This window comes from Malaclemys terrapin, chromosome 4, assembly GCF_027887155.1.
Source record: "Malaclemys terrapin pileata isolate rMalTer1 chromosome 4, rMalTer1.hap1, whole genome shotgun sequence".
NCBI classification, from domain to species: Eukaryota; Metazoa; Chordata; order Testudines; family Emydidae; genus Malaclemys; species Malaclemys terrapin.
Genome location: NC_071508.1, coordinates 21,694,374 through 21,719,505, shown reverse-complemented (window position 1 = coordinate 21,719,505; position 25,132 = coordinate 21,694,374). Strand labels below are relative to the sequence as shown.

Sequence of the window (25,132 nt, the reverse complement as noted above, 5' to 3'; positions counted from 1 at the left end):
ATTTTCACACCCTGGAGAGACATAGCTATGCTGGTATAAGTTCCCAGTGTAAACCTGCCCTTGGTCTGCTCTGGTCACCTGGCTAGCGAGCAGCTCCTGCCGTCCAGGCGGTAGAAGCGCCTCTTCTTTAAATCCGCAGGTGTGTGGTTCAGTCCCCATAGATGGCCCAATCAGGGGCCTGGTTCCAGGCACACGTCCAGTGCGAGTGCTCATGCACAGTATTGGCATGCAAGTCGTCTTCCCCGCCGCCTGCTCGCAGAGCACCTGTGTCCCTGCCGGCATCAGCCAGTCAAGGAACCCCTCCCAGTTCCGTGGTGCTGGTGTCTTTGCTGGCCCTCTGCTTTCTGCCCTTCACCGCCCTCAGCGCCGTTCTAATTCCCCTCCCTAGGGGTCTCTCTTGCACCATAGGAGGAGCTGGACTCCACCGACACCTAAGTGGTGATCAACTCCTGCTCCTTGGCCGAGGCGCGCCTCCTGCTGGACAACTTCCTCAAGGCATCCATCGATAAGGTCAGGCAAAGGGCCTTCAAGTGGGGGTGCAGCTCTGTGGGGTGGGTCGCAGAACATGGGATCCCAGGAGGCCCCCTGTTAGCGTGGGATCACAATTGCTGCAGGTCAGGTTTGGAGCCAGGGCTGTTTGGCTGCGCCTGGGGCATCCTTTGTGCGTGGGTGAGGGAGACTGAGAGGCCTGCCTGGCCTGTGTGCTGCTGGACCCAGAGAGGGGAATGGGTTTGTGACGTTATTGATATCCTCTGGGACCATATAGATCATTGTTGCAACCAAGGTCCTGTAGTGGCACCCAGATCTTGTATAAGGGGGGTCAAATGGGGTGTCTAAGACAAGGTTATGGTTTACTGGTTATAATTATGCTGTCTATATGTGTGTATCAATTTTGTAGTTGAAGTTATGAATATTGGCTCTATACTGTCTGTATTTCAAACTTCTGCTATGCTGCTGGGTGACATCCCAGACAAAATGGTGTTAGCTCTGCCTAGCCTGCTTGATGGCCCATTAAGGACCATCAGCTATACAATGGACCCATTGAGAGAAGGCAGATACACCTTGTAACTCAGCAAAGTATGCAGGGACTGGCCCATGTGACTCCAGACTCCATTTTGCTGTAATTTTCCACAATAAGAACAAAGGTGTTCTTACACCTGGAAAAGACTATATAAGGCGGATGCCTCATCTCCATCTGGTCTTCAATCCTGCTTCATACCTCTGAAGGAACTTTGCTACAAGCTGAAGCTTTGAACAAAGGACTGAGGACCCATCCCAGCGGGGGATGTATTCCAGAGACTTGATTTGAACCTGCAGTTTATTCTATTGCTGCTGCAAGCCTGAACCAAGAACTTTGCCATTACTGTATGTAATTGATTCCATTTAACCAATTCTAACTCTCCTCTCTATCTTTTTCCTTTTATGAATAAACCTTTAGATTCTAAAGGATTGGCAACAGCGTGATTTGTGAGTAAGATCTGATTTGTATATTGACCTGGGTCTGGGGCTTGGCCCTTTGGGATCAGGAGAACCTTTTTTCTTTTACTGCGGTATTGCTTTTCATAACCATTTGTCCCCATAACGAGTGGCACTGGTGGTAATACTGGGAAACTGGAGTGTCTAAGGAGACCGCTTGTGAGACTTGCGGTTAGCCAGTGGGGTGAGACCAAAGTCCTCCTAGTCTGGCTGGTTTGGTTTGCCTTAGAGGTGGAAAAACCCCAGCCTTGGGCTGTAACTGCCCTATTTGAGCAATTTGTCCTGAGTTGGCACTCTCAGTTGGGTTCCGCCAGAACCGCATTGTCACAGGGGTACAAGCAGCAGCTGAGTGAGGCTGGTGTGGAACCTGCATCTGTGCCCAGGGACAGGGACTGAAGCCAGGAGCTGATTCCCCGTTCCACCCACTGGCCCATCCTGTGTGCTGGACGGAAGGTAACCTCCTGCTCCCGCCAAACAGGGGCTGCAGGTGGCTCAGAAAGAAGCCCAGATTCGCCTGCTGGAAGGGCGCCTGAGACAAACGGATGTGACCGGCTCCTCCCAGAACCATGTGATCCTGGATGCCCTGCGGGAGAAAGCGGAGTCCCACCCCGAGCTGCAGGCGCTCATCCACAACGTGCAGCAAGGTGGGTGCTGGGCTTTTCCCTCCTGGGGACCCCCGTGTGTACTGGGCATTGGCTGTCAAAGCAGCCGGCAGCGCTGATGTGGGGCCTGGGGCTGGCAGCAGCTGGGAAGGCTTGGGGTGTTTCCCTGCCCCTACAGATGGCACGTCTGCCCATTGGGACAGATGGAGCCCACCCCAGGGCTCTTGGCATTGCTCTGACCCTGTGGGCAGGAGTGATAGGCCCGCTTCTTCCAGACGTATCAGCCCACATGGTCACAGCCTGTCCAGCCGTGAGGATGCACTGATGGCGCTTTGGTGGCAAAGAGTTAATGATAGCAGGTCTGGGGGGTGGTCCCAAGGACCTAAAGGGCCACACGCTGATTGGCGACCGCCTGCTGGCTGGCTCTGATCGGACCAGCCCAGTGCGGTGCCCTCCCACCCTCTGTCGCATTGACGCACCCTTGTCGGCCGTTCCTTGTGCAGAGAACGGCTACGCCAGCACGGACGAGGAGATCTGGGAGTTCAGCCTGGCCTCGGAGGGGAGGTAAGCGCACCAGGGAGCGTGCAGTGTCCCAGCCTCGTGCGCCCCTGAGCGGCGGGATCTATGGAGGGAGGGGGGCACATCTCTGTGGCACTCATTGGCAAGGTAGACCCGTTAGAGCTTGGCAGCTAAATTCTCCAGGTTCTGTCTGCACCAAGCATGCTCCAGCCCCTCGGAGCTCCTACGTGGGACCCGACGGTGCACAGGCTACTCACACGCGATGACTGGCCGTGCTCAAACCCAGGCGTGCAGGGGCTGTACAGAACTGTCCCAGTAATAGTTCCTCTTGAGGGCCAGGGGCAAGACGGAGCTGGGAGGGAAGAGGGCCCCGAAAGGGACCTGGGGATGGGCTGTACCTCGGGGAATGGGAGGAGGAACCGTAGCCGGGCTGGTGATAGGGTGTTATGGGGTGGGGGTGATGGGCAGTGGTTTCTTCCTTAACTTTAAGTTAAGCCTTAAAGGGGATCGGCCATTTAACCCTTTGTTTCCTACAGCTTCTCCCAGTCTTTCACCCTGAAGGGCTCGGCCAGCCAGGACGACTTCAAGTTCAAGGTCAGTTCACAGCCACAGACAGGGCCATTTAACATCCAGATGTGGGGTCTTTGGTCCATTGTACCCCCTCTCCCTTTGTGCTCACGGCTGGGCGGTGGCCCTTGGCGGGAGTCTTCTCCATGGGCGGAATGTCTTGGGTCTGGAACTGAAATAGCCCGGGGTCTGGTCTCCTGGTGACGGCCGTGCCTGGCGTGTTACTTTGGCCCTATAAATGGCTCCTTGAGTCGTAGAGCCCACTTTAAACCCCCAAATGCCACATCATTGAGCTGTACTGGGCTTCCCTGAATCCAGGCAAGGTGCCCTGGTGCTGTCTAGCCCTCCTCTGGGAGCAAATAAAACCCATGTGACGCCCTGGTGCTGTGCGCCCTTCCCAGAGGCTAATTGACTGGACCAGTCCCTCCGTGTGCCGAATCCTCCTGGGAGAGCTGCTCCGGCACTCTGGGCCATACACGTTTCAGCCTTGCACAGGGGGTACTTCCTGTTGCCCTCATTAATGAGCTCATGAAACGTTAATGCTGGCAACCGGGGCCCAACTGAAAGGTTTCTCTAGATCTGCCACTGCTGGGTGCTTGGCCCCAGAGGCTTCTTGGAACTGAATGGCCAAGGGACGCCAGCGTCTCAGACTCGCTCCACGTGCTACCCTCGGGGCAGTGAACTCCTCGCCTCTCAGCCCACCCCTCCCTGTGCCACGCCATAGGGGGAACCCAAGCTGTCAGGCCAGATGAAGGCTGTGTCGGCCGAGTGCCTGGGACCCACGTTGGACATCTCCACCAAAAACATCACCAATTCCTTGGTGTCCCTCATGGAGATCAAGGAAGACGGGATCGGCTTTTCCATCCGGGATTCCTACTACAAGGATAAGGTCTCCCGCACCATCAGCCTGCCCACCCGTGGCAGCACCTTGTAAGCCCTGGCAAGCATGGTCCCCACGTGCTTACAGGCCCTTGGGGGAAGAGGTGGGCTGGGCCATCGTATTCTGCCCTTGGAGCCTTGCGTCTGGACTCCTCTCGGTCGAGCCAGCCTGTCCCAGCATGCAGTGGTGGGGCCAGCTTGCTCTGCCATCTTGGATTGCCAGTGTCCACAAACTGCCCGTCGGGGGGACGGGGCCTGGGGAAGGCGGGCACAAACCGGGTTCTGCTGTCGGACAGAGTTGGGCGTCCAGTTTCCACAGCCCTCTTATCGAAGGCACGGAGCTGCCTTCTCCAGCAGCAGTCTCGGTGATGAAGCCAACAGGACCTGTGCTCACAGCGCAAACCCTTAGCCGGGGCCGCTGGCCTGGCCTTGGGCCCTGCCGGGGCCTGATCCAGCGCGCTGGACCCCTGGCTCGGGAGGTGGATCTTTGCGCTGCCCCAGGGCTCTCGGCTCGCTTGCTCTGGGATAGGCCTGTTCAGTGCTGAAGGGCCCTGGCCCCAAGGAGGGGCGATTGCTGATCAGGTCTTGCTCTGTTCCAGCCCTAGGCAGTCCCGTGGCTCGGACACCTCGCCTCTGACCCGGAGGAAATCCTATGACCAGGGGCAGCCTGCCAGGTGAGTGGGGAGAGGCTGGAGAGCACATGGGCCTAGCTCCTCATCGGGGACCGGCCTGTGCACTCGGCTTTGCCCAGGCACGACGCTGGGTGCTGGATCCAGCTGTGCCATAGAATCATAGAATATCAGGGTTGGAAAGGATCTCAGGAGGTCGTCTAGTCCAACGCCCTGCTCAAAGCAGCACCAATCCCCAACTAAAGCATCCCAGCCAGGGCTTTGTCAAGCCGGACCTTAAAAACCCCTAAGGAAGGAGATTCCACCACCTCCCTAGGGAACCCATTCCAGTGCTTCACCACCCTCCTAGTGAAATCGTTTTTCCTAATATCCAACCTAGACCTCCCTCACTGCAACTTGAGACCATTACTCCTCATTTGCCAAGCTCCATGCTCTTTGGAACCCCCCTTCAGGTAGTTGAAGGCTGCTATTAAATCCCCCCATACTCTTCTCTTCTGCAGACTAAACAAGCCCAGTTCCCTTAGCCTCTCCTCATAAGTCATGTACCCCAGCTCCCTAATCATTTCTGTTGCCCTCTGCTGGACTCTCTCCAATATGTCCACATTCTTTCTGTAGCGGGGGGCCCAAAACTGGATGCAATACTCCAGATGTGACTCACCAGTGCCGAATAGAGGGGAATAATCACTTCACCATGGGCTGGCACTGCAGGCCTCCCTGTGCTGAGTGGAGGTGCGGGGCAGGGGGTAGATCCCCGGACCAGGCTTGTGATCATGGGTCTCTTTCTGAACACCCCGGCTCAGGACTTCGGACGTTGGCTTCACGCCTCCCTCGTCCCCTCCCACCATGCCGCGCAATGACCGCAACGTCTTCTCCCGCCTCACCAGCAACCAGAGCCAGGACTCCGCGCTGGACAAGTAAGAGCCTCGCGGGGCAAGGAGCGGGTAGGGGGGTGAAGCTCCAGGGAGCCCAGCCCCAAGAGCAGTGAATGGCAGACGGTGACTCCCATGGCTGTCCCCAGGTACCGTCTCGGCTCTGCCTCGGGCCCGGCAGTCCCAGCTGGAGTCAGCCCCAGGCTCCTGCCGGGCTCGTGAAGCGACCAGGGCGAAGGCAGAGAGCTGCGATACCGGTGCAGTAGAACTTCACATGGGGCAGCATCTCCCTGGGCAGGGGCCCTATGCCAGACCTGTCTATAACCCCATTGATATGGAGGGGGGGTCTTTGGTCCCTCTCTACTGGCTGGATCTTGTCTCGGGGCTGCCCCTGAGCTGCCAAACCTGGGCCTTTAGCTCAGGCAGAAGCAGCTGCTGTTGAGAGCCTGGGGTGGCAGATGCCCTCCCTGTAGATGATCCAGCTGGAGGCTCGTTGTAACATTGCACTGCTAGAGCCCTCAGAACAGGCCTGAAGCGGTGCCCTGGCCTTTAGCGTTGTGTGTGCACACGTGGCAGTGCCCGGTCCCCCGCTGGGCCCGTGGGGATTCCCTGGGGGGCTGGGGCTGTCACAAGCCCCACTAGCGGCCCCGGGCTCTTTAGCTCCTGCTGGTAGCTCTGGAGGGCCCTGGTTCAGGCCCCAGTGTGTTGGCCAAGATGGCGGCTGTCACACTGGCTGCTGGCAGAGGAGAATTTCACCCGCAGGGACGCTGCTGGGTGGGTTTGGCTGCAGTTATAAAGCGGGTGAGGTGGGTCCAGGGGGCTGCTAGCTGAGGACACTAAGCCGCCATCCCGTCCCCAGCGAAGCATGGGGCTTGTCGGCGCTGGGCTTGGCAGGGGTCCCCAGGCGGTGGGGAAGCCATTTCCCAGTCAGCCCTACCCCGATTCTGTGTGGCACTGGCTGTGCCATCGCACCTGCCCCTTCTGGGCCCTGCTCCCTCTCCCACTGTGCTCTGTGGGGAGATGCCGGCTGCTCACAGGTCCCAGTCCCCCTCAGGAGGTGACATGGCTGCTGTGGGTGGGGTGAGCTTTCTGCCAGGGGCCCGTAGGTGCTCCAATTGCTCCTGGTGCCAGGGGCTGTGACCCTTCGGAGGTGGGGTGGGGGTGCTCTCCAGTGGCAGCCTTTGGTTTCTACGGAGGAACGAGCCCACCTTAGGACTGCCTTTGACCGTCACGGGCCAGCCCCTGCACGGGTGCAAATTGGCCTAGCTGCCGTGGGGGCAGCAGAGCGGCTTTGATTTACAGCTCCCGAGGACCTAGCCCTATGGTAGCAACCACCTCCCATCTGCCTCCCTGCAGAATCCCAGTTTGGCGGCGATGTTCTAACCTGGGGGAGCCCATGGCGCTGCCTGCAGCTCAGGACCAGCCCCTGGTCCCCATCCCGCCTGCTATCAGACCGCACGATAGCGCAGAGCCGGACCGTGTCAGAACGCCCCAGCTGTACCCCAAAACCAGGAGTGCGGAACCTGAGGGGCTAGGTTGGATGGCTGGTGGGAGTGATGAGACGGGGGGTTCCATGGGAAGATTAAATGAAGACTGGATGCAGGAATCCCCGGGCGAGGCCTCAGGCGTGCACTGTACTGGTCAGACTGGGTGATTGTAACAGTCCCTTCTGGCTGAATGACTCCAGTCCAGCCTGAAAGATCTTGTGTCTGAGCCACGTATCCCTTCCTGCTCCTCTGCCCCTTTCCTCTCTGGTTTTCTGTGTCCGCTCCTCCCTCTCTACCCCGCTAGCTTGGATGCAATAACAACACTCCACTCTCTGACTCCGCTGCTGCCTCTCTCATCCGGGATTTTTTCTCCCGTAATCCTGCTAATTTTCTGTCCCTAGGTCTGACGACAGCGATTCCTCTGTCTCGGAGGTGCTGAGGTACATACAACTTTCTATTGATTAGAACTCTCCTGCTTCTCGCATTTCCCTCCCCCTGCCCTGCATGCTGAATCCGTGCTGGCCAAACTCTGGGCCTTGCTTCTTTGCTAAATCTATTGGGACTCTGTCCTGGTGCTGCTCTTGCTCGCTGTGTGTCCCTCTTTCCTTCTCTCTGCTTCCCCGCATGGCCCTGGCATGCCGTGTCCGGCTGTGGAAGTCCCTTTCTGCCTCTGGTCTCCAGTGCCTTAAGGTCTGAGCCATCGTCTTGAAATGCAGTGCTGGGGGTTTAAGCGGATAGCGTACGGTGCTTTCACTGAATGGGGGCAGCTGCATGCTCTATTCTGCCTCGAGGGCAGGGCGGGTAGTGATGATATCTCGCGCTGTGTCTGGCCTAGCTGCAAGAGGCAGGGCAGGCCAGCTGTTGGAGCCGGTGGATGCTTGGAGGGTCCAGACTATGATGCTTTTTGTGTGTGTGTGTGTGTGTGTGTGTGTGTGTGTCTTCTCTCGCACCTTCAGTTCAGACATCTCCAAGCACTTGACAAACGTGGCTTCAGCCTCCCAGCACCCATGGCGAGGCTGGTCAGGATTGTTATCCCTGTCTTGTGCCTCGGTTTCCCCATCTGCAAAGAGTAAACACCTGGGGTGCAGCCTCTTGGCACCGAGGATCCTGTGGCTGCTGCTGAGGCCTGTGCAGCCTCCCAGATATATTAGAGCAGCCTTGGGGTTGCTCTAACTCACTGCAACCTCCCAAAGGGCTGCTTGCCAGCTATGCCACAACCCAGAGTTCCCCTAATGGGGTGTGCTAAGGCCCTGGCTCTGCCCCCAGCATGCCTGGGTTTGCAACACGAGCCACATAGAACCAATTACGCTAGCCCAAGGCAGTGTCTGTGCCAGGACAACTCTCCTTCCCCCATTCCCTGCACATCAAAAGGGCCAGGCTGGCAGAGGAGCATCTCCCCACTGGCCTTTGGGTGCCTATTTGAGACACCGTGGGCCTGACTCTGACACCCTGAGCACCATCAGCTGGAGTAGTGGGTGCTCAGTGCCCCTCAAAAAATCCATTCCAACCATGCCACAAATGTGCCGTGTGACCCTGGGCAAGCCCTTTCCCCTCCCTTTGCCTCAGTGTCCCCACCTGTAATCCAACCCTGCTGGGAGGAGGGGAGGTGCTTAGAGATCCTGGCTGGGAAGCTGCTTTGGGGCTATCAACCCTCTCCATGATGGGCTCTTCCACCTGGGCTCTTTCCTCAGGGGTGTCGATTCTCATGTGCTCAGCGCTCTAGAACCTCCCTCTGAACTCTGCTCACAGCCCCATTGGCTGTTGCTGGGGCAAAGCCTAGAACTGGTTTGAGAAGAGAAGGGCCACTAGGATGATCAGAGGAATGGAAAAGCTGTCGTACGAAAGGAGACTAGAGGAGCTTGGGTTGTTTAGTCTGACAAAGCGAAGGCTGAGAGGGGATATGATTGCTATCTTTAAATATATTAGAGGGATTAATACAAGGGAGGGAGAAGAATTATTCCAGCTTAGTACTAACGTGGATACCAGAACGAATGGATACAAACTGGCCGTGGGGAAGTTCAGACTTGAAATTAGACGAAGGTTTCTGACCGTCAGAGGGGTGAAATATTGGAACGGCCTACCGAGGGAAACGGTGGGGGCGACGGACCTGTCTGGTTTTAAGATAAAGTTAGATAAGTTTATGGATGGAATGGTTTAATGGTAAAACATAGTAGTCAAGGAAAGCCAAGCAATGGTGGGTAAATAGTATAATGGCTAACGGGGTCGGGCTGGAGACTCTTGCCTATATGCTCGGGGTCTTACTGATCGCCACATTTGGGGTCGGGAAGGAATTTTCCTCCAGGGCAGATTGGCTGAGCCTCTGGAGGTTTTTCGCCTTCCTCCGCAGCATGGGGCAGGGATCTCTAGCAGGAGGGTCTCTGCCGATTGAAGTCACTAAAAACAGGATTGGGGACTTCAACAGCAGAGTCCAGGGAAGGGGTAGGGACGGTTTTATGGCCTGCAGCATGCAGGGGGTCAGACCAGATGATCATAATGGTCCCTTCTGACCTTAAAGTCTATGAGTCTATGAGACAGGATTGTCTCCTGGCCAGGGAGCCAGGATTCCTGGGTTCTCTCCCTGTTCTCGGGGGATTGAGAACTCCTGGGCTCCGTTCCCAGCTCTGCCATTGATTCGATTGTGACCTGTTAAAAATCCCTTCCCCATCTGCCAAAGCAGGGTGAAGCTCGTTGCAAAACCGGATTGGGTCAGATGGAGAGAGGGCGCTTCCCCCCCGCTGGCCACAGGGTGGTGCCCTTATGCCCCACACAGCACGGCTGGAGCAGGGCCCCAGTTTGTTCAAGCCTGGAGGTTCTGGGGGTTGGGTCCGGAGCCAGCCTGTCCCTGCTAGTCTCTGACTCCACAGGGGATGGGGCAGCGTGTGCCATGCAGCAGCCTGGACTCTGTTGGCTTCGGGATCTTGCCTGGAAGGGGCACAGGGGCCACCCACAGCTCTCACGGCGGGAGGGGGGTAGCTCATCTGTGCCAGCAGCAAGATGGCCAGGGGGTGAAGCCCGTTTCCTTTCCAAGCCCCTGCCCCAAGCCAAGGCAGGGTCTGCACGAGTCTCTGAGCCCTTAGCACCAACGGGGTGTGACCTGCCCCCGGGGGGCCTGTCTGGGGAGCAGGCTGCCCGGCAGCTTCTGTCTGTGGTTTGCTTTGCTCCGGAGTCCCACTAGCAGGCCCTGGCAGCCCCGTGGGGCGGGATCTGGCTTCGTCCTGGGTCACCCAGCCAGCACCCTCCTGCTGACGCCCTTGCTCTCTCTCTCCCACGGAAAGGGCCTCATTAACCCCGTGGGCGGTGCCAGGAGCGCCCGCACAGCCCCGCTGCAGTGCATCTCCGTGGCGGAAGGACACTCCAAGCCCGTTCTCCGCGTGGACGCCACCAATGAGCTGCTCTTCTCCGGATCCAAAGGTGCGCGCCTCAGGGGCGGGCCGGCTGCTGAGCTCTGGGTGTGATCATTGGGGAGTGAGCCTGTTACCCAGGGGAGGGGCTGAGCCACCCCAAACTGCGGGGGCAGGACAGGAGCCTCTTGCTCAGACGGCACCCGCCTGCCTGAAAGCCACAACGGGCCGGTGCAGTTCTGGGTCCCCCCAGCAGAGGGCAGCAATGCTGCACGAGTCATTAGGCTGAACAGCTGTGTGGTGACATCCCTGAAGCGAGTTGTTGGGGCCTCTGCCCGGTTCCTAGTGGCTGGATGTTCACCTCGCACCTGGCACTAATAGACCCTCCCCCCGTTGGCAGGTCTGGCGGAGGTGCCAGAGGCTGGATGGGCCACAGGGACTGAGCTCCCCTGGGGCACTCGTGGGAGCAGGGGGAGGCGGGGGGGAGGGAGGGAGGAAGCCATGGGGATCCTTTGCTGAGGACAGGAAGGGTCCCGCAGTGTCATGTGCTCCTGCCTCCTCCCGCAGACCGGAGCTGCAAAATGTGGAACCTGGTGACGGGCCAGGATATCGCCTCGCTAAAGGTCCACCCCAATAATGTGGTGTCCATCAAGTACTGCAGCCACTCAGGGTTGGTCTTCACTGTCTCCACCTCCTACATCAAGGTGTGGGATATCCGGGATTCGGCCAACTGCATCCGCACCCTCACGTAAGTACCTGACGCACCGAGGCTGCCCTGTGGGCCTGGCCAAGCTCAACGCGCTGTCCTGCCAGCGTTCTGCACTCAGGGCAGCATTGCAAAGGCCAAGTGGCCGGGCTGGTCTGCAGGGCTGAGTCTAGGAATGCTGCAATGCTGGTCGTTCTAGCCTGGCCTGGCTCGTGGAAGCTCCGTGGCTTGGTGCTCTGCTCTCAGGGAAGTTGCTCCTCTCGTCTGTTTCAGGGGGCACCGTTCACCCTACAGTTGCTTTGATCAGGGATGATGGGTAATGACCCATCTGCAGCTGCCAGCGCCGTTTCCAGACCCCAGCGAAACAGCCCCTCTCTCTGGGGCCCAGCCAGAGACTGAGACTTCTCTTTTAGGCTTCCCCAATCTGACTGGCGGGAACAGGAGCGGCGCCAGGGGTTTTGGCGCCCTAGATGGGAGTCCTTCTGTGCTCCCGGTCGTCGGCGGCAATTCAGCGGTGGGGGGGTCCTTCCGTGCTCCCGGTCGTCGGCGGCAATTCAGCGGTGGGGGGGTCCTTCCGTGCTCGCGGTCGTCGTCGGCAATTCAGCGGTGGGGGGGTCCTTCCGTGCTCCCGGTCGTCGTCGGCAATTCAGCGGTGGGGGGGTCCTTCCGTGCTCCCGGTCGTCGGCGGCAATTTAGCGGTGGGGGGGTCCTTCCGTGCTCCCGGTCGTCGGCGGCAATTCAGCGGTGGGGGGGTCCTTCCGTGCTCGCAGTCGTCGGCGGCAATTCAGCGGTGGGGGGGTCCTTCCGTGCTCCCGGTCGTCGGCGGCAATTCAGCGGTGGGGGGGTCCTTCCGTGCTCCCGGTCGGCGGCGGCAATTTAGCGGTGGGGGGGTCCTTCCGTGCTCCCGGTCGGCGGCGGCAATTCAGCGGTGGGGGGGTCCTTCTGTGCTCCCGGTCGGCGGCGGCAATTCAGCGGTGGGGGGGTCCTTCTGTGCTCCCGGTCGGCGGCGGCAATTCAGCGGTGGGGGGGGGTCCTTCCGTGCTCCCGGTCGTCGTCGGCAATTCAGCGGTGGGGGGGGGTCCTTCCGTGCTCCCGGTCGGCGGCGGCAATTCAGCGGTGGGGGGGGGTCCTTCTGTGCTCCCGGTCGGCGGCGGCAATTCAGCGGTGGGGGGGTCCTTCCGTGCTCCCGGTCTTCGGGTCACTTCGGCGGCGGGTCCTGGAGCAAGTGAAGGACCCGCTGCAGAATTGCCGCCGAACACCCGGAGCGCGGAAGGACCCCCCACCGCCGAATTGCCGCCCCTCCCCCCCGCCCGCCCCCCAAATCCTGGTGCGGTCACCTAAATGGAAGCGCCGGCCCTGGGCGGGAACATGCCTGGGCTGCCTGTCAACATCAACTCCAGGCCAGGGGTGGGGTTTGTGTCGCTCCGCCCTGGGCGTGGAGCTGGCATGCCTGCTGGTACGGGTCTGGCTGGCTGCGCGGCAAAGCACCTCCCTTGGGTGCCGAAAGCTGCTGCCTGGGTCACCCTTGCTGTGCCGTTGCTCCCGGCTTGAGGGGACGTGGGGCTGAGCGGGAGGGTCTCATCCTGGCACCACTGGCACTGCATGTGGCCAGGAAGTGGCGTTGCTTCCCCCTATAGATGGCTGGGGACAGACGCTGTCCAGCCTTCTAATCAGTCCACAATGGGCTAGATCTTCCATTCCAGATTGTGTAAATTGCCCCCTCCCTCCCCCGAGGGTCTCTGCCTTGAGGCTCACCTGTTTGTCTCTTTGGCTTAGCTCTTCAGGTCAGGTGATCTCTGGGGACGCCTGTGCTGGGACCACCACCCACACCATCGCCAGCGTGCAGGGGGAGCACCAGATCAACCAGATCGCACTCAACCCCACCGGCACCATGCTCTACGCTGCCGCCGGGAACTCTGTCCACATCTGGGAGCTCAACAGGTCTGGGCGGGGCTAACTCGGGCCCCCAGGCAGGGGCAGCTCTTGTGGGGAGGCAGACGGGTGCTGCGTAGGCAGAGGGAGCAGTCGTTCTGGGCTGAGCGGGGGCCCGCTCCCTCCCGGCTGGAAGCTGTGTTATTGAGGCAGGGGCGGATTTGGACTGGCACCGGGGGAAGCTGCACTGGCACAAACCCCAGCGTGGAGCAGCTTAGCTTGTTTGTCTTGGGCTTTGCACTACATCAGAATGATCTGGACAAATTGGAGAAATGGGCTGAGGTAAACAGGATGAAGTTTAACAAAGACAAATGCAAAGTGCTCCACTTAGGAAGGAAAAATCAGTTTCACACATACAGAATGGGAAGAGACTGTCTAGGAAGGAGTACGGCAGAAAGGGATCTAGGGGTTATAGTGGACCACAAGCTAAATAGGAGTCAACTGTGTGATGCTGTTGCAAAAAAAGCAAACATGATTCTGGGATGTATTAACAGGTGTGTTGTGAGCAAGACACGAGAAGTCATTCTTCCGCTCTACTCTGCTCTGGTTAGGCCTCAGCTGGAGTATTGTGTCCAGTTCTGGGCACCGCATTTTAAAAAAGATGTGGAGAAATTGGAAAGGGTCCAGAGAAGAGCAACAAGAATGATTAAAGGTCTTGAGAACATGACCTATGAAGGAAGGCTGAAAGAATTGGGATTGTTTAGTTTGGAAAAGAGAAGACTGAGAAGGGACATGATAGCAGTTTTCAGGTATTTAAAAGGGTGTCATAAGGAGGAGGGAGAAAACTTGTTCACCTTTGCCTCTAAGGATAGAGCCAGAAGCAATGGGTTTAAACTGCAGCAAGGGAGGTCTAGGTTGGACATTAGGAAAAAGTTCCTAACTGTCAGGGTGGTTAAACACTGGAATAAATTGCCTAGGGAGGTTGTGGAATCTCCATCTCTGGAGATATTTAAGAGTAGGTTAGATAAATGTCTATCAGGGATGGTCTAGGCAGTATTTGGTCCTGCCATGCGGGCAGGGGACTGGACTCGATGACCTCTCGAGGTCCCTTCCAGTCCTAGAATCTATGAATCAGCCCCAGCAGCTGCTGATCACGCCCAAGGGTGGCTGAAAGTAGGACCCAGTGCTCCTCTCCCAGCTGCAGCCCTTAGGGCAGGGGTGGGGAACCTTTTCTCTGTCACTGGCCATTGACCCACAGGAAAAATCAATCACGGGCCACTTACCTGCCAGGAGGGCGTGGAGGCTTGGTGCTTCCCCTGCAGCGGGTGGTGGGAGAGGGCGCCACGGGCCAGATGAAATTAACTAAGGGGCTGGATCCAGCCTGCGGGCCGTAGCTTTCCCCGCCCCTGCCTTAGGAGATCGGTGGACAAGCCGGTCACCCCCTGACACCGCATCTGAGCCCAGCTCCCTGCCCCTAGCCCAAGGCCACAGTCACGGCCCATGGTGCTGAGGGATGTGGTATCCCCGAGATTGCTCCGTGCTCTGCGCCCCGGAGCCCGAGGTCCCCACTTCTGCTTGGGATGGTGGAGAGGGGCCTGGGGCTGGGAGGGTCCCTGCTGGGAGCCTTGGAGACTGGGCCAGCGAAGGGCCTGCAGGAACGAGCGCCTCCTGCTGAGCGCACCCCAGACCCTGACGCCCCGGGCTCCTGCTTGTAGGTTGCAGCCTATCGGGAAGCTGACCGGCCACATCAGGCCTGTGATGTGTCTCACTGTGAACCAGACTGCGAGCAACCATGACCTGGTCGTCACCGGCTCCAAGGATCACTACGTCAAGGTACCCTGGGACCCTCCCTCCCTCCCGCTCACAGGCAGCACAAGGGGCCTTTGAGCCCAGGAACCGCTGCTTGTGCCAGCCCTCCCCACCCCCATGCATAGCCGCTCTCCCGGAGGTGCCAGCTACAGGGGCTCGCTGCCCACCAAAGGTCTGGCGAGGAGGGGACATGCTGGGTGGTTTTGTCCAGAGCGCCCAGCGTCGGCCTAACTCCGCTCCCATGGGGGGTGGGAAGGAGCCGTTCTGTTGATCTCAGCGGGCGCAGAGGGAGGCCAGTACTGAGCACATTTGCAAATGCCACCAGGGTCTGAGAAATGCCATGAGCCCCCCAGCGCTCGTGGCCTGAAGGACCTGGTGGCTTTGCAGCTGGCCAGCGTTCCTGTCCCCACACCTGCCAGGTGTGTCTGTGGGTCACGGGGAGCAGGGTCTGTGCACTGCCCCTAAGAGCGTCCTGGAACCCAGATCTGGGAAATGATGGAGGAGCTGCCATGTCTCAAAGTGCTGGGCAGCTCGGCAGCCGTGGAGACCAGAATTCCAGGTGCCCGGCCCAGGCCTCCCCTCCGCACCCCCCGCTTCCTCCTGATGCCTCACGCGTGGAAAGTGGAACCCACCTCCTCCTGCCCTCTGTGGCCTCTGCTGAACCTGCTGCCAAGGAGGCTATTTTGTCTTTGCAACGTGGCCCCTGCCAGCCGGACACTGAGCTGCGTCCGCACGTTGGCCACCAAACCATTGGAGGAGGTGGAGATTTCCAGTCCCAGCTGAGCCGGGCGAGGTTCGAACCTGCGACCTGTATCTCAGCCCTAGTGCTGAGCCATCGTGTCCCCACATGGCCTCTGCCCAAGGATCCCAGCGTGGCGTAAGCAGGCAGAACCCTGCCGCTGCCAATCCATCCCTGTCTCATTTCACTGGGCCGTGGCTCAGCATCCTAGTGGTAGCTGTGTGGTCGGACGCTCTCGCCATCCCCCTGCCTTGCTGAAAGGGCTGTTGCTGGCCTAATGACCTGAGAGCGACTGGTCTCCTTTGCCACCGGGGTTCACAGCAGCTGCCCTCCGGGCTGTTGCCTTGCAGATGTTTGAGATTGCGGACAGCGTGGTGGGGAACGTCGGCCCCACCCATAACTTCGAGCCCCCGCACTACGACGGCATCGAGTGTCTGGCCATCCAGGGCGACGTGCTCTTCAGCGGCTCCGGGGACAATGGGATCAAGAAGTGGGACCTGCAGCAGCAGGAGCTCCTCCAGGTACGGAGGGGGACGAGCAGGAAGGCCCTGCTGCTGGGCGGGGGGCAGAGAGATGGGCTAGACCCGCAGCGTGCTGTTTCGAGGGCCAGTGCCAGGGTCTGGAGCGAGGACTTAGAACCTGCTGGAGAGTCGCTGTCCAGTCTGGAGCGTGCTCCCGCCATCCTGGGGGCAGAGGATCAGACAGCAGACACAAGGACCCCATCCCTACGTTGCACATGGGGCCTCCAGGCAATGGAAGAGCCCCGGGGGTTGCAAACGACAGTGGCTGGCAGGGTGGGTCCCGAAGGCAGTTTACAGCCGTGGGCAATGCACGGTAGCCAGTTCTATAGGGCTGGGCCCCACCTGCTGCGGTTAAAGGGCTCAGTGGCCTATGGGGAATGGGGACAGGTTGGTCTGGGGGTAGATAGCGCTCGGCGGTGTCCCTATTTCTGACCCCGGTGAGTGTGGCTGTCTGGTCTCCGGGCGCCACAGGCCACGGTGCCTGGCTCTCCAGGTCAGTGGTGACGCGCTGCAGTCCGGGGATGGCCTCCGGTGGGTCTGGGATAGAGCAGCAGCCGAAGGGGGCGTGCAGGCCGGTGCTGGGAGGCAGGAGGTCTGGCTCTGCCATGAGACTTGGCTAACATTTCAGAGGCCTCCAGTGATTTTTTTTTTTTTTTTTTTTTTTAGTGGTGGGGGGCTCTGTTTTGGAGAACCTACCATGTGCCCGCCCGGGGCTGGGTTGTTCAGAGGAGCTGGGCACTGTGGGAGTCAAGGGGAGCGGTGGGGGCTCTGCCCCTCTGAAAATGGGGTGGTCGGGGTGTCCCCCAAAATGGAGCTGCCCAGAGCTAGTCACCATTTGTGGCTGTGTGACCCTCCCCCACAGTCTCTCCCCTATGAAATGAGGCTAATGCTCATTTTTCTTCCCACTGGAGCGCTGAGGATTGATGGCAGACAAATAATTAGAGAGATGGGGGGTGAGGGGGAATCTCTTTTATTGGACCAGCTCCTGTGGGTGGAAGGGACAAGCTTTCAAGCCCCACCCTGGAAGAAGAGCTGAGTTTGCAGACTTGTCCCTTCCCCCCCTCCCCCCACCGAAATTGGTCCAATCAAAGAGATTCTCTCCCCCATCTTGTGTGTCTCGTATCCTGGTTGCCAGCTCGGCTTGGATTGATTAGAGCTTGGAGATCCCCTGGTCAATCCCAATGAGCAATTGTCTCCTGGGGCGGAGCCCTCTTCTCTCCTGCTGAGCTGCTTCTGTAGCTCACCAGAGTCCCCTTGTCTTGAATTCAAATCCTCGGCTGCTGCTTGATGAGAAATCGAGCGGAGCTTAAAAATTCCAGCTCTCAGCCACGGTACAGATGTGGGGGGTTTGTCTCAGCCCATTACAGAGCCAGCAGCCAGCTGCAAACCCAGCATCTGGCTCTGGCTGCTGGCCTGACCCTGCCCTGGAGCTCAGGGGGCAGTTTGGGTCTTGATGGCCCCGGCTGGCAGCGTGGATCGTGGGCGCTCACTGGCTCTGCCCTGTCTCTGTGCCTGCCAGCAAATCCCCAACGCGCACAAGGACTGGGTCTGTGCCCTGGCCTTCGTCCCCGGCCGCCCCATGCTGCTGAGCGCCTGCCGCGGGGGTGTGGTGAAGGTCTGGAACATGGAGAACTTCTCGCCCGTTGGGGAGATCAAGGGCCACGACAGCCCCATCAATGCCATCTGCACCAATTCCAAGCACATATTCACTGCTTCCAGGTGAGGGCAGTGGGTAGGGCTAGGCCCCTGCGGCATGGGAGAGGGAGGTCTGACCCCCAACTCCCCCCAGTGCAGCAGAGCTGCAGGAGCTCTCCAAACCCACTGTTGCTCCCCCCATGTGGCAGGGCCTGGAATGGCACTGGGAGCGAGGGATGAGAACAGCGCCGGAGCCAGGCTGCAGGCGGTTTGGTGTGGGGCAGCAGTCGGCTGCAGGGCCCCCAACCCCTCCCCATCTAGCCTCTCCTCTCCTCCATCTCTCAGCCATTGTTAGGTCGCCCCACAGTGAGGCTCTTCTGCCCCATCCAGTTATGCCAAGCGCTGGTCCTGCCCTGCCCCGCCATGCTTTTGGGATGCTCTTGCCAGCTCCTTTGATGTGCCGGGACTAGCCAGACCTGGTGCTGCTGGCACTGCCACCCTCAGCGCAGAGAACGGACTTCCTGCCAACCGGGCACCAGCTCCTCCTCGACGGCGCCTTGTGCATCTCTAATGAGAGCACCACCGCCCCCTCCTTCCGCTCCCCGGCCCCTGTGCACAGCCCTGGCCCCCAGAGTGGGTCCCCGGGTTCACAATGTCTCTGGCACCGTCTCTGATCTCCTCTTTTCCGACCATGTCCCTTTTCTCCTTTCCTTTCTCTTCCCCCCCCCCCCCCCTCCACCCTCTGTTTCTCTCTGTGCCGCAGTGACTGCCAGGTAAAGCTATGGACTTACGTGCCTGGGCTCACCCCCTGCCTTCCTCACCACGTCCTTGCCATAAAGGGGCATGCCACTAGCCTGCCTTGACCCTCCTCCTCCTCCTCTCTCTGGCTCTCACCCCCTCTGGCTCTCTCTCCTTTTCTTTCTCTGTCTCTTCTCTCTCCGCTCTGGTCTCAGCTGCTTCTTAACAGTATGAGATTCTTTTGGATTTTCCCCCCATGTAGAGCTCTTTGCAAGAGGAGACTGTCCTCTTGCCTGCCCCCCTCCTCCCAGTCCCCCAGGTGATTGGATCCAGCGGCCAGCTCGGGGCTGCATGGGGTTTGCCCATCTGACTACTGCTCCTCCTGGGCCACTGCTGGGGGGATCCCCGCCCCATCCCCCACTGCGTCACTGGCCACTGCCAGTGAGGTGCCACTGGCTGAGCCTGCGCTCTGGTAGAGTGCCCCGTTACTGGCGCTCTGGGGGATTATCCCGCTGGCGGGCAGCTGGGCGCATCTGCTCCCTCCTTGCGCCGGTGCCCGCCCGCTTGGGGCACAGCGGCCTTGCTCTCCTGGGCTGCAGCGTGATGCATTTGGGGGCGGGGGAGTTGGGGGCAGGGCGTGGCCTATAGCTGATTGTACTCGCTGTGCTGCCTCTCCCAGCTGGGGCAGGGGCAGCCCCCGGCCTCACTTCCTCTCTCTCTTCCTTCCCCAGCGACCTGACAGTGAAGCTCTGGAGCTGGAGAAGATTGCTGAACGGCCCGACCAAGGCACTGGAAAGGCCGGAGCCAGGGGGACTGTCAGGCTCCCTGGCGGGCCCAGGCCCCAGCCCCTCTCCCTGGCTGTGAAGAGCTGGGAGCGGCCTGGCCTGTGTGTGCTCCAGTTTCCAGGACTCTGGGGTGACGGCGTCTCAGCTGGGGCTTTGTGAACTGCCCGCTTCCACGGCTAGGGGGCGTCGTTCCCGTCCAGCCCCACGCTGGGTTTCCATGATGCAGAGGGCTTTCTGCTGACCAGGGCGTGGCCAGGCAGTGCTTCGGGACATGGCCTTGCCAGCCACGGGGAGGCCCCCAAGCTGAGAGACTCAACGGGATCATTCCAATCTGTCCCGCAGCCCGTTCAGCAGCCCCAGATCCTGGATGTGCGAGAGGGATCCTGCCAGCTGCATCCTGCTGCTGGCCTCTGCTCCTCCTGGGTGCCTGGGGTCTCATTCCTTCTGCAAGCGGGTGCAGGCCCCTCTCCACGCTTCGTCGTTCAGCAGAGCTGGGATCTGCCGGCCGGTACCGAAATACGGAGAGGGCTTGTGTGCTGCCGACCCCAGCCTAGCACCAGCAGGGTGCATGGAGCCCCGTTCGCAGCACTGGCTGCGGTACCATCCTGGAGCTGGGACTCACTCTGTCCCATCTGCTACCATGTGTGCTGCAGGGGCAGGGCTGACTAAGGTCTAGCACCCTACGGCTCACCCCTTTCAGGCCCCCAATTAGCGGTTAGCACCGTAGAGCCAGAGTGCTAGCCCGGTTCCCACTAATCACTGGTGACAGGGCACAGTGTCCACTTCAGAAGCTGACTCCTTTAGCCCCCAAAGCCTTGGGGGAAGCCTGTGGTTCCGACAGGTCCCATCCCTTATGCTCCTCAGGACACAGTAGTAACCCCCCTTCTGAGGGCCCTGTTCTGCAGCCCTTATGTTGGGCAGGGCCGTGGGCCTGCAGCAGGAGACTGCTTGGCAGCGCTCCCCAGCATAAGGGTTACAGACCTGGGGCCGCACTACTCGGAAGGTGGAGTCTCATGAGCAACGGGGTGTCCCAGCACTGACTCTCTCCCAGGACCCTGTTTCCTTCCTGGTCCTTTACACTCAGCCCTTCCACCTCCCGCTGACCCCCATTTCAGGTACGATCCCCCAAAGAGTACAAGGGTCAGTTTTTTCTCTGAGCTGACAGCGTCTCCCATGCCACCGCCCACTTCAGCCCTAGAAACAAAGTCACTTGCTTTAAGATTCCAAGGCAAAGTTTCTCTCTGGCCAGAGCTGGGTTGTGGGACCCAGGGGAGTAGGACAAATGGCCTTCATCGGTGGCCTCTTCAAAGGCAGTGGGCCATTGGCACTGGGACTGACCCAGAGCGGGGCTCGTTCCACCCCTCCCTGCCATACCCCAAAGTTCCACCCCGCGATTCTTCTGGTGCCCAGCCCTGCAACTCTTAGCTGAATTGTCCCATGCCTCACCCTGTTCGTCCAGGGGCTCCTCCACCTTCCACTACAGCCCTGCTTTACCCTGGGACAATGCCCAGCCTGGGGTGTAGTCTGTCTGCATGATCCCCACCAGGCACTGGCAGGAGCACTGCTTTACATTAAGGTTCTTTTGGTGATGGGCTAACCTTACCCCTGTCCTGCATTTCCAGTGTGAACAGCTGTAGATGGAAACCCAGACAATAGAGATGGAGCAGGACTAACCATGGTCACTTTGTCTAGCCCTCACCCTGTGTCTATACTATAGAAGTGTTGCAAACAGCAGGTGCATTTTCCTGCCCGGATAGGATTTTGGAGATGTTAACGCTTGCTACGGCTTTCTCGCTGTATGGGTTGTGGGATCCATTGGAGCAGTCTGTGTACAGGAGAAGATGTGTAGATCTTTTATACCTCGATGTATTACTGTAATTACAATTATTTAATTAATAAAATGAATAAAAGCATTAAAGTACATCAAAAAACATCAAAATGAAACAGAGGATTGCTATGTACAGGGTGGGAGATTGCATGTGAGTGATGTTCGTCCATCGTTATCGATGAAGACCTCAACCACTCATTCTTTCGATGACCGGGCTCTGTACGTCTGAAGATGACTGATCAGTCCTATTCGGGCATGGAACGTCCTGTCACACGTCGGGCAGACAAGTAATGGCACTGTCGATGATGTACAAGCAGCTCTGGACTTGCGCAGCTCACGCTTTTTTTCAGCCTCAGCAATTCGCCTCGCCTCAGAGGTATTACTGCCTGTGTGAATGAATGTATAGCCACAGCCTGACTGGGACAGCTGTCCTTCATTAGCAAGGCGAGTTTCGCTAAGGGCTGCAATGTCAATGTTGTAGCGTGCGAGCTCTCTAGCGACAAGTGCTGTTCTTCTCTCCGGTCTATCTGCCGTGATGTTGTCCAGTAACATGTGCACATTCCATGTGCCAATAGTGATCGGTGTCACTCTTAAGTTTTGTTTTTATACGACCGCTTTTGTGGGATCCCCGCCAGCCGCGGTATGCTGGCCAGGGTAAGGTGAAGCAGGCAATGTTTAAGGCACCTTTTCTAGCCCCCTCCTCATTCTACGGAGGCGAGCAGTGCAATCCTGAATAGGGCTGCTCAGTCGCTCAAGAAGATGCCGAGCTCCACTGCTGCTTCGGTCAGTGAGGAACGACCATTATGCCTGAGCCGCCTATGTGCAGGTCCGCAGCTACAGCTCCCAGTGTATCCACACCTGCTGCTTCGTCGCTCGCCCATCGCCACAGGACTTGATATGATGTAATAGGATACGATATTATGTTGAGACTTGCGCATGAATTGGATTAAAGTGAGGGAGAGTTGCGCGACGTCAGCCTCACTCTCTCTTCCCAGTTCCTATCTGTATCCAGTGGCAAGAACAGAAGTAGAGACGGCTGGAGATAGGGCAGGGCTCAGTGGATGACCAGGACGCCTACGTGTCTTGTGCTCTTAAGCGTTCCACAACGCTTGCTGTCATCACCTTCCTGACCATTGAACCAGGTTGCCTCAGTCAGCCAGATCCAGCCTTCGCATGCAATGGGTAGACAGGCCCTAACTCACAGAGAGTCTCATACTCATCGGCTACCCTCACCTGGTTTAGCCCACCGGTCGAGACGGTCTCCGGGGTGTGGCCGCTGTCACATGCTGACAGCTACTTGGAGCCACAGGTGAGAGCTGGGTATTGTCAAGTGGGGACCAAAGTGGATGAGCTACTCCTAGGAGTACGACTGCTCCCCCATCAGAGGTACTACCCCTCCCTGACAACCCCATGTGAGTAGATAACCGCTCGATAGCTTTCTTCACCATATAGTTTTTGACAGGTTACCACACCCCATCCCCATTGCCGGCGCCGTCCCCATTTTTCTGTGTTTTGCCGGGGGAAGGTTGCGTACTTGTGTTTTGACATATTTAGAGAAAAAAGTATGAAAGACTAGAAAGAGAGGCTGTAAGGGGTTTGCAGCTCCCTCCCCCTCCGTCTGCGCAGGAGACAACACTAGGGTGACCAGACGTCCCGATAAAATCGGGACCGTCCCGATAAAATCGGGACCGTCCCGATATTTAGGTATTTGTCCCGCGTCCCGCTTGATCTTCGGTCGGGACGCTGCACTCCGCTTTTTTTTTTTTTTTTTTTCTCCGCCGGCAGCACTCAGCTGTTCTCGGCTTTTTTTTTTTTCTTCTCCTCTGACTGCCGGCAGCACTCAGCTGTTCTCCGTTGGTTCCCCCCCCCCTCCTAAAAACCAGAGGCTGAAGGTATGCATACCTAAGGAAGGGTGCATAATCTCCTCTGACTGCCCACAGCACTCGGCTGTTCTCAGCTCCTGCCCCCGCCTGCCGGCAGCAATGGGCCACAGTAGGGAATTGGGAGAGGGAGCTGTTTGTGTCCTTATACCGGCAGCACTCAGTTTTTTGGGTTTTTTTGCTCCACCAGTGACCCTCCCCCCCCCGTGTCCCGATATTTTCTTCCTGTCATCTGGTCACCCTAGACAACGCCCCTCGCTATGATACTTCTGGGATACCTTGGTTCAGGGGAAAATTAGCTCAGTGTTAATGGTTCAGGCCTGCAGTCAGACCGAGCAAAGATAGAGAGTCTGTGTCACAGGGCAATGGTGAGGGATGATCTCTTCCGGCCTCTAAGTGCCCTCTACAGGCTGGTGTCTCGCCTGCCGCTGGTCCTGGTGTACCTCCCAGACCCCGGTACCCCTCTACGTCAGGGTCCTGCCCCCGGCAGTAACCCACTATCTGGGTGTCCAGGGGAACCCCCAACCCTCTAACCACACCTTGCCTCAGTGGCTACTGCCAGTCACTGTCTAGCCCCCGCTCACTGGGGCGGACTGCAGTATATAAACCACGCATCATCGGCAAGGGGGGTTGGACCAGCTGCCTCTGCCTATCTCTCGGGTGCCCCTCTGCAGCCCGAGTACCTTTTTTAGGTGTAAGAGTATCCGGACTCACCCCTGCGGCGCCTCCTGCTGGTCATCCAGGGAATTAGCTCTCCAGCCTCTGGAGCGCCCTCTGCAGGCCAGTGATCCGCCTGGCCTCTGCACGCAGGCTCCCGTGTCCTTCCCAGGACCCCGGTGCCCCTTGCTCTGGGTGCTGCCCCCTGGCAGTACCCACACATGCTAGGTCTCCCCTCCCAGGTGAACCCCTACCCACTAACCCCACCTCACCTCAGGATAAGGCCACTGCCAGTCACCAGCTAGCCCCCACTCTCTCGGGCAGACTGCAGTATAAGCCACTCATCGGCAAGGTTGGGTTCGGACCTGCTGCCTTGGCTTGGGCTGCCCTCTGCAACCCCCAGTACCCCTTGGCCTATTACCAGGCCACAGCCTGGGGCTATCCAGGCTGGAGCTCCACAGCTCCTCAGCCTTTCCCCAGCCCTGCTCCACTCAGGTATCCTGTCTAGCTCCCTGCAGCCAGGCCCTTCTCTCTCTGCACTCAGAGAGAGACTCTTGAGCGCCTGGCTCCCAGCCTTCTTATACAGGCCAGCTGGGGCCTGATTGGGGCATGGCCCAGCTGTGGCTACTTCCCCAATCAGCCCAGTAGCTTTTCCCTTTGCCCCAGCCCTCTGCCAGGGCTGTTTTAAACCCCTCAGGCAGGAGTGCGGTAGCCACCCTGCTACACACCCCCCACCTCAAGATCCCCTCCACCGGGGGGGTAGGGTGTCTGTCTATCCCTAACGCCCCAGCATTCCTCTCAGCTGGGCCCGCAGGAAATCCCTCTCTGCTCGCAGGCTGTCCAGTGCAAGGAGCAGCTGCTCACTTCCTCCATAGTTTGGGTTCCCATGGTTGCCTTTTCAGCTCCCCCATGGGATCCCAGGTTTGTCTGGGGCCTCCCTGCCCCTGACAATCCCCTCTGTGGGGCCCTGGTCGTCACCACCCCCTCCTTCGGGGCAGTCTCAGACCCAGCCTGATCCTCTGGCCTCCCCCGCCGTCTCTGGGAGCTAGGCCGCTTTTCCCGGCGCCCCTTGTGGCAGAGGAGGCACAGCCAGTGCTCACCCCTGCCCACCTCAGGGCTAGCCTGGGCCCTGCGAGTTCCGTGAGGGCACTCCCCCTTCTTGTGCCCTGGCTCCCCACAGGCCCAACACAATTTGAGCCCCCCTGTTGGCTTCACAGGGGGCACTCGAGTCAGTCCACGGTCTGTCTCTGGCACAGCCCTTCCTTCAAGGCTCGCCTGGGCCCTGTGAGGGCACACCCTCTTCAAGTGTCCTGGTTCCCCACAGGCCCAACAGTTCTTCGACCTTGGCACCGGCCTCCTGCCCAAGGTGCCTGGCCCCCAATGAGGTCCTTGTGCCCTCCCCCGCAGCAGCTGGAGCAGCCTGGCTTGCTGCTCGGCGAGACGGGCCACACGGGCTCTCCAATAATAGTCCTTCATGGTTTTCTCCACCTTTGGTTCTCAAGACTCTGCATTGGGCAATAGTCCACAGTCCTTGCCTTGGCCCCTTGTGTCACAGGTGGACCGCTATACCCGTATTCTCCACCATATGTAAGA

At 58.9% G+C, this 25,132-nt stretch overlaps 1 protein-coding gene across 1 annotated transcript in view; it reads left to right on the top strand.

Moving 5' to 3' along the window:
• LOC128835706 (kinesin-like protein KIF21B) overlaps positions 1 to 24,923 on the top strand; it is a 50,503-nt gene extending 25,580 nt beyond the window's left edge. Inside the window, exons 18-34 of the mRNA XM_054025293.1 lie at positions 615 to 669; positions 1,955 to 2,120; positions 2,582 to 2,642; positions 3,134 to 3,191; positions 3,889 to 4,094; positions 4,643 to 4,717; positions 5,473 to 5,586; positions 7,430 to 7,460; positions 10,304 to 10,439; positions 10,937 to 11,117; positions 12,852 to 13,016; positions 14,663 to 14,780; positions 15,846 to 16,016; positions 17,536 to 17,735; positions 18,415 to 18,424; positions 19,121 to 19,204; positions 24,864 to 24,923. Coding sequence (XP_053881268.1) covers positions 615 to 669; positions 1,955 to 2,120; positions 2,582 to 2,642; positions 3,134 to 3,191; positions 3,889 to 4,094; positions 4,643 to 4,717; positions 5,473 to 5,586; positions 7,430 to 7,460; positions 10,304 to 10,439; positions 10,937 to 11,117; positions 12,852 to 13,016; positions 14,663 to 14,780; positions 15,846 to 16,016; positions 17,536 to 17,735; positions 18,415 to 18,424; positions 19,121 to 19,204; positions 24,864 to 24,923 — 1,891 coding nt within the window. The remainder of the gene's footprint in view (positions 1 to 614; positions 670 to 1,954; positions 2,121 to 2,581; positions 2,643 to 3,133; positions 3,192 to 3,888; positions 4,095 to 4,642; positions 4,718 to 5,472; positions 5,587 to 7,429; positions 7,461 to 10,303; positions 10,440 to 10,936; positions 11,118 to 12,851; positions 13,017 to 14,662; positions 14,781 to 15,845; positions 16,017 to 17,535; positions 17,736 to 18,414; positions 18,425 to 19,120; positions 19,205 to 24,863) is intronic.
• Positions 24,924 to 25,132: the final 209 nt, after the last annotated feature.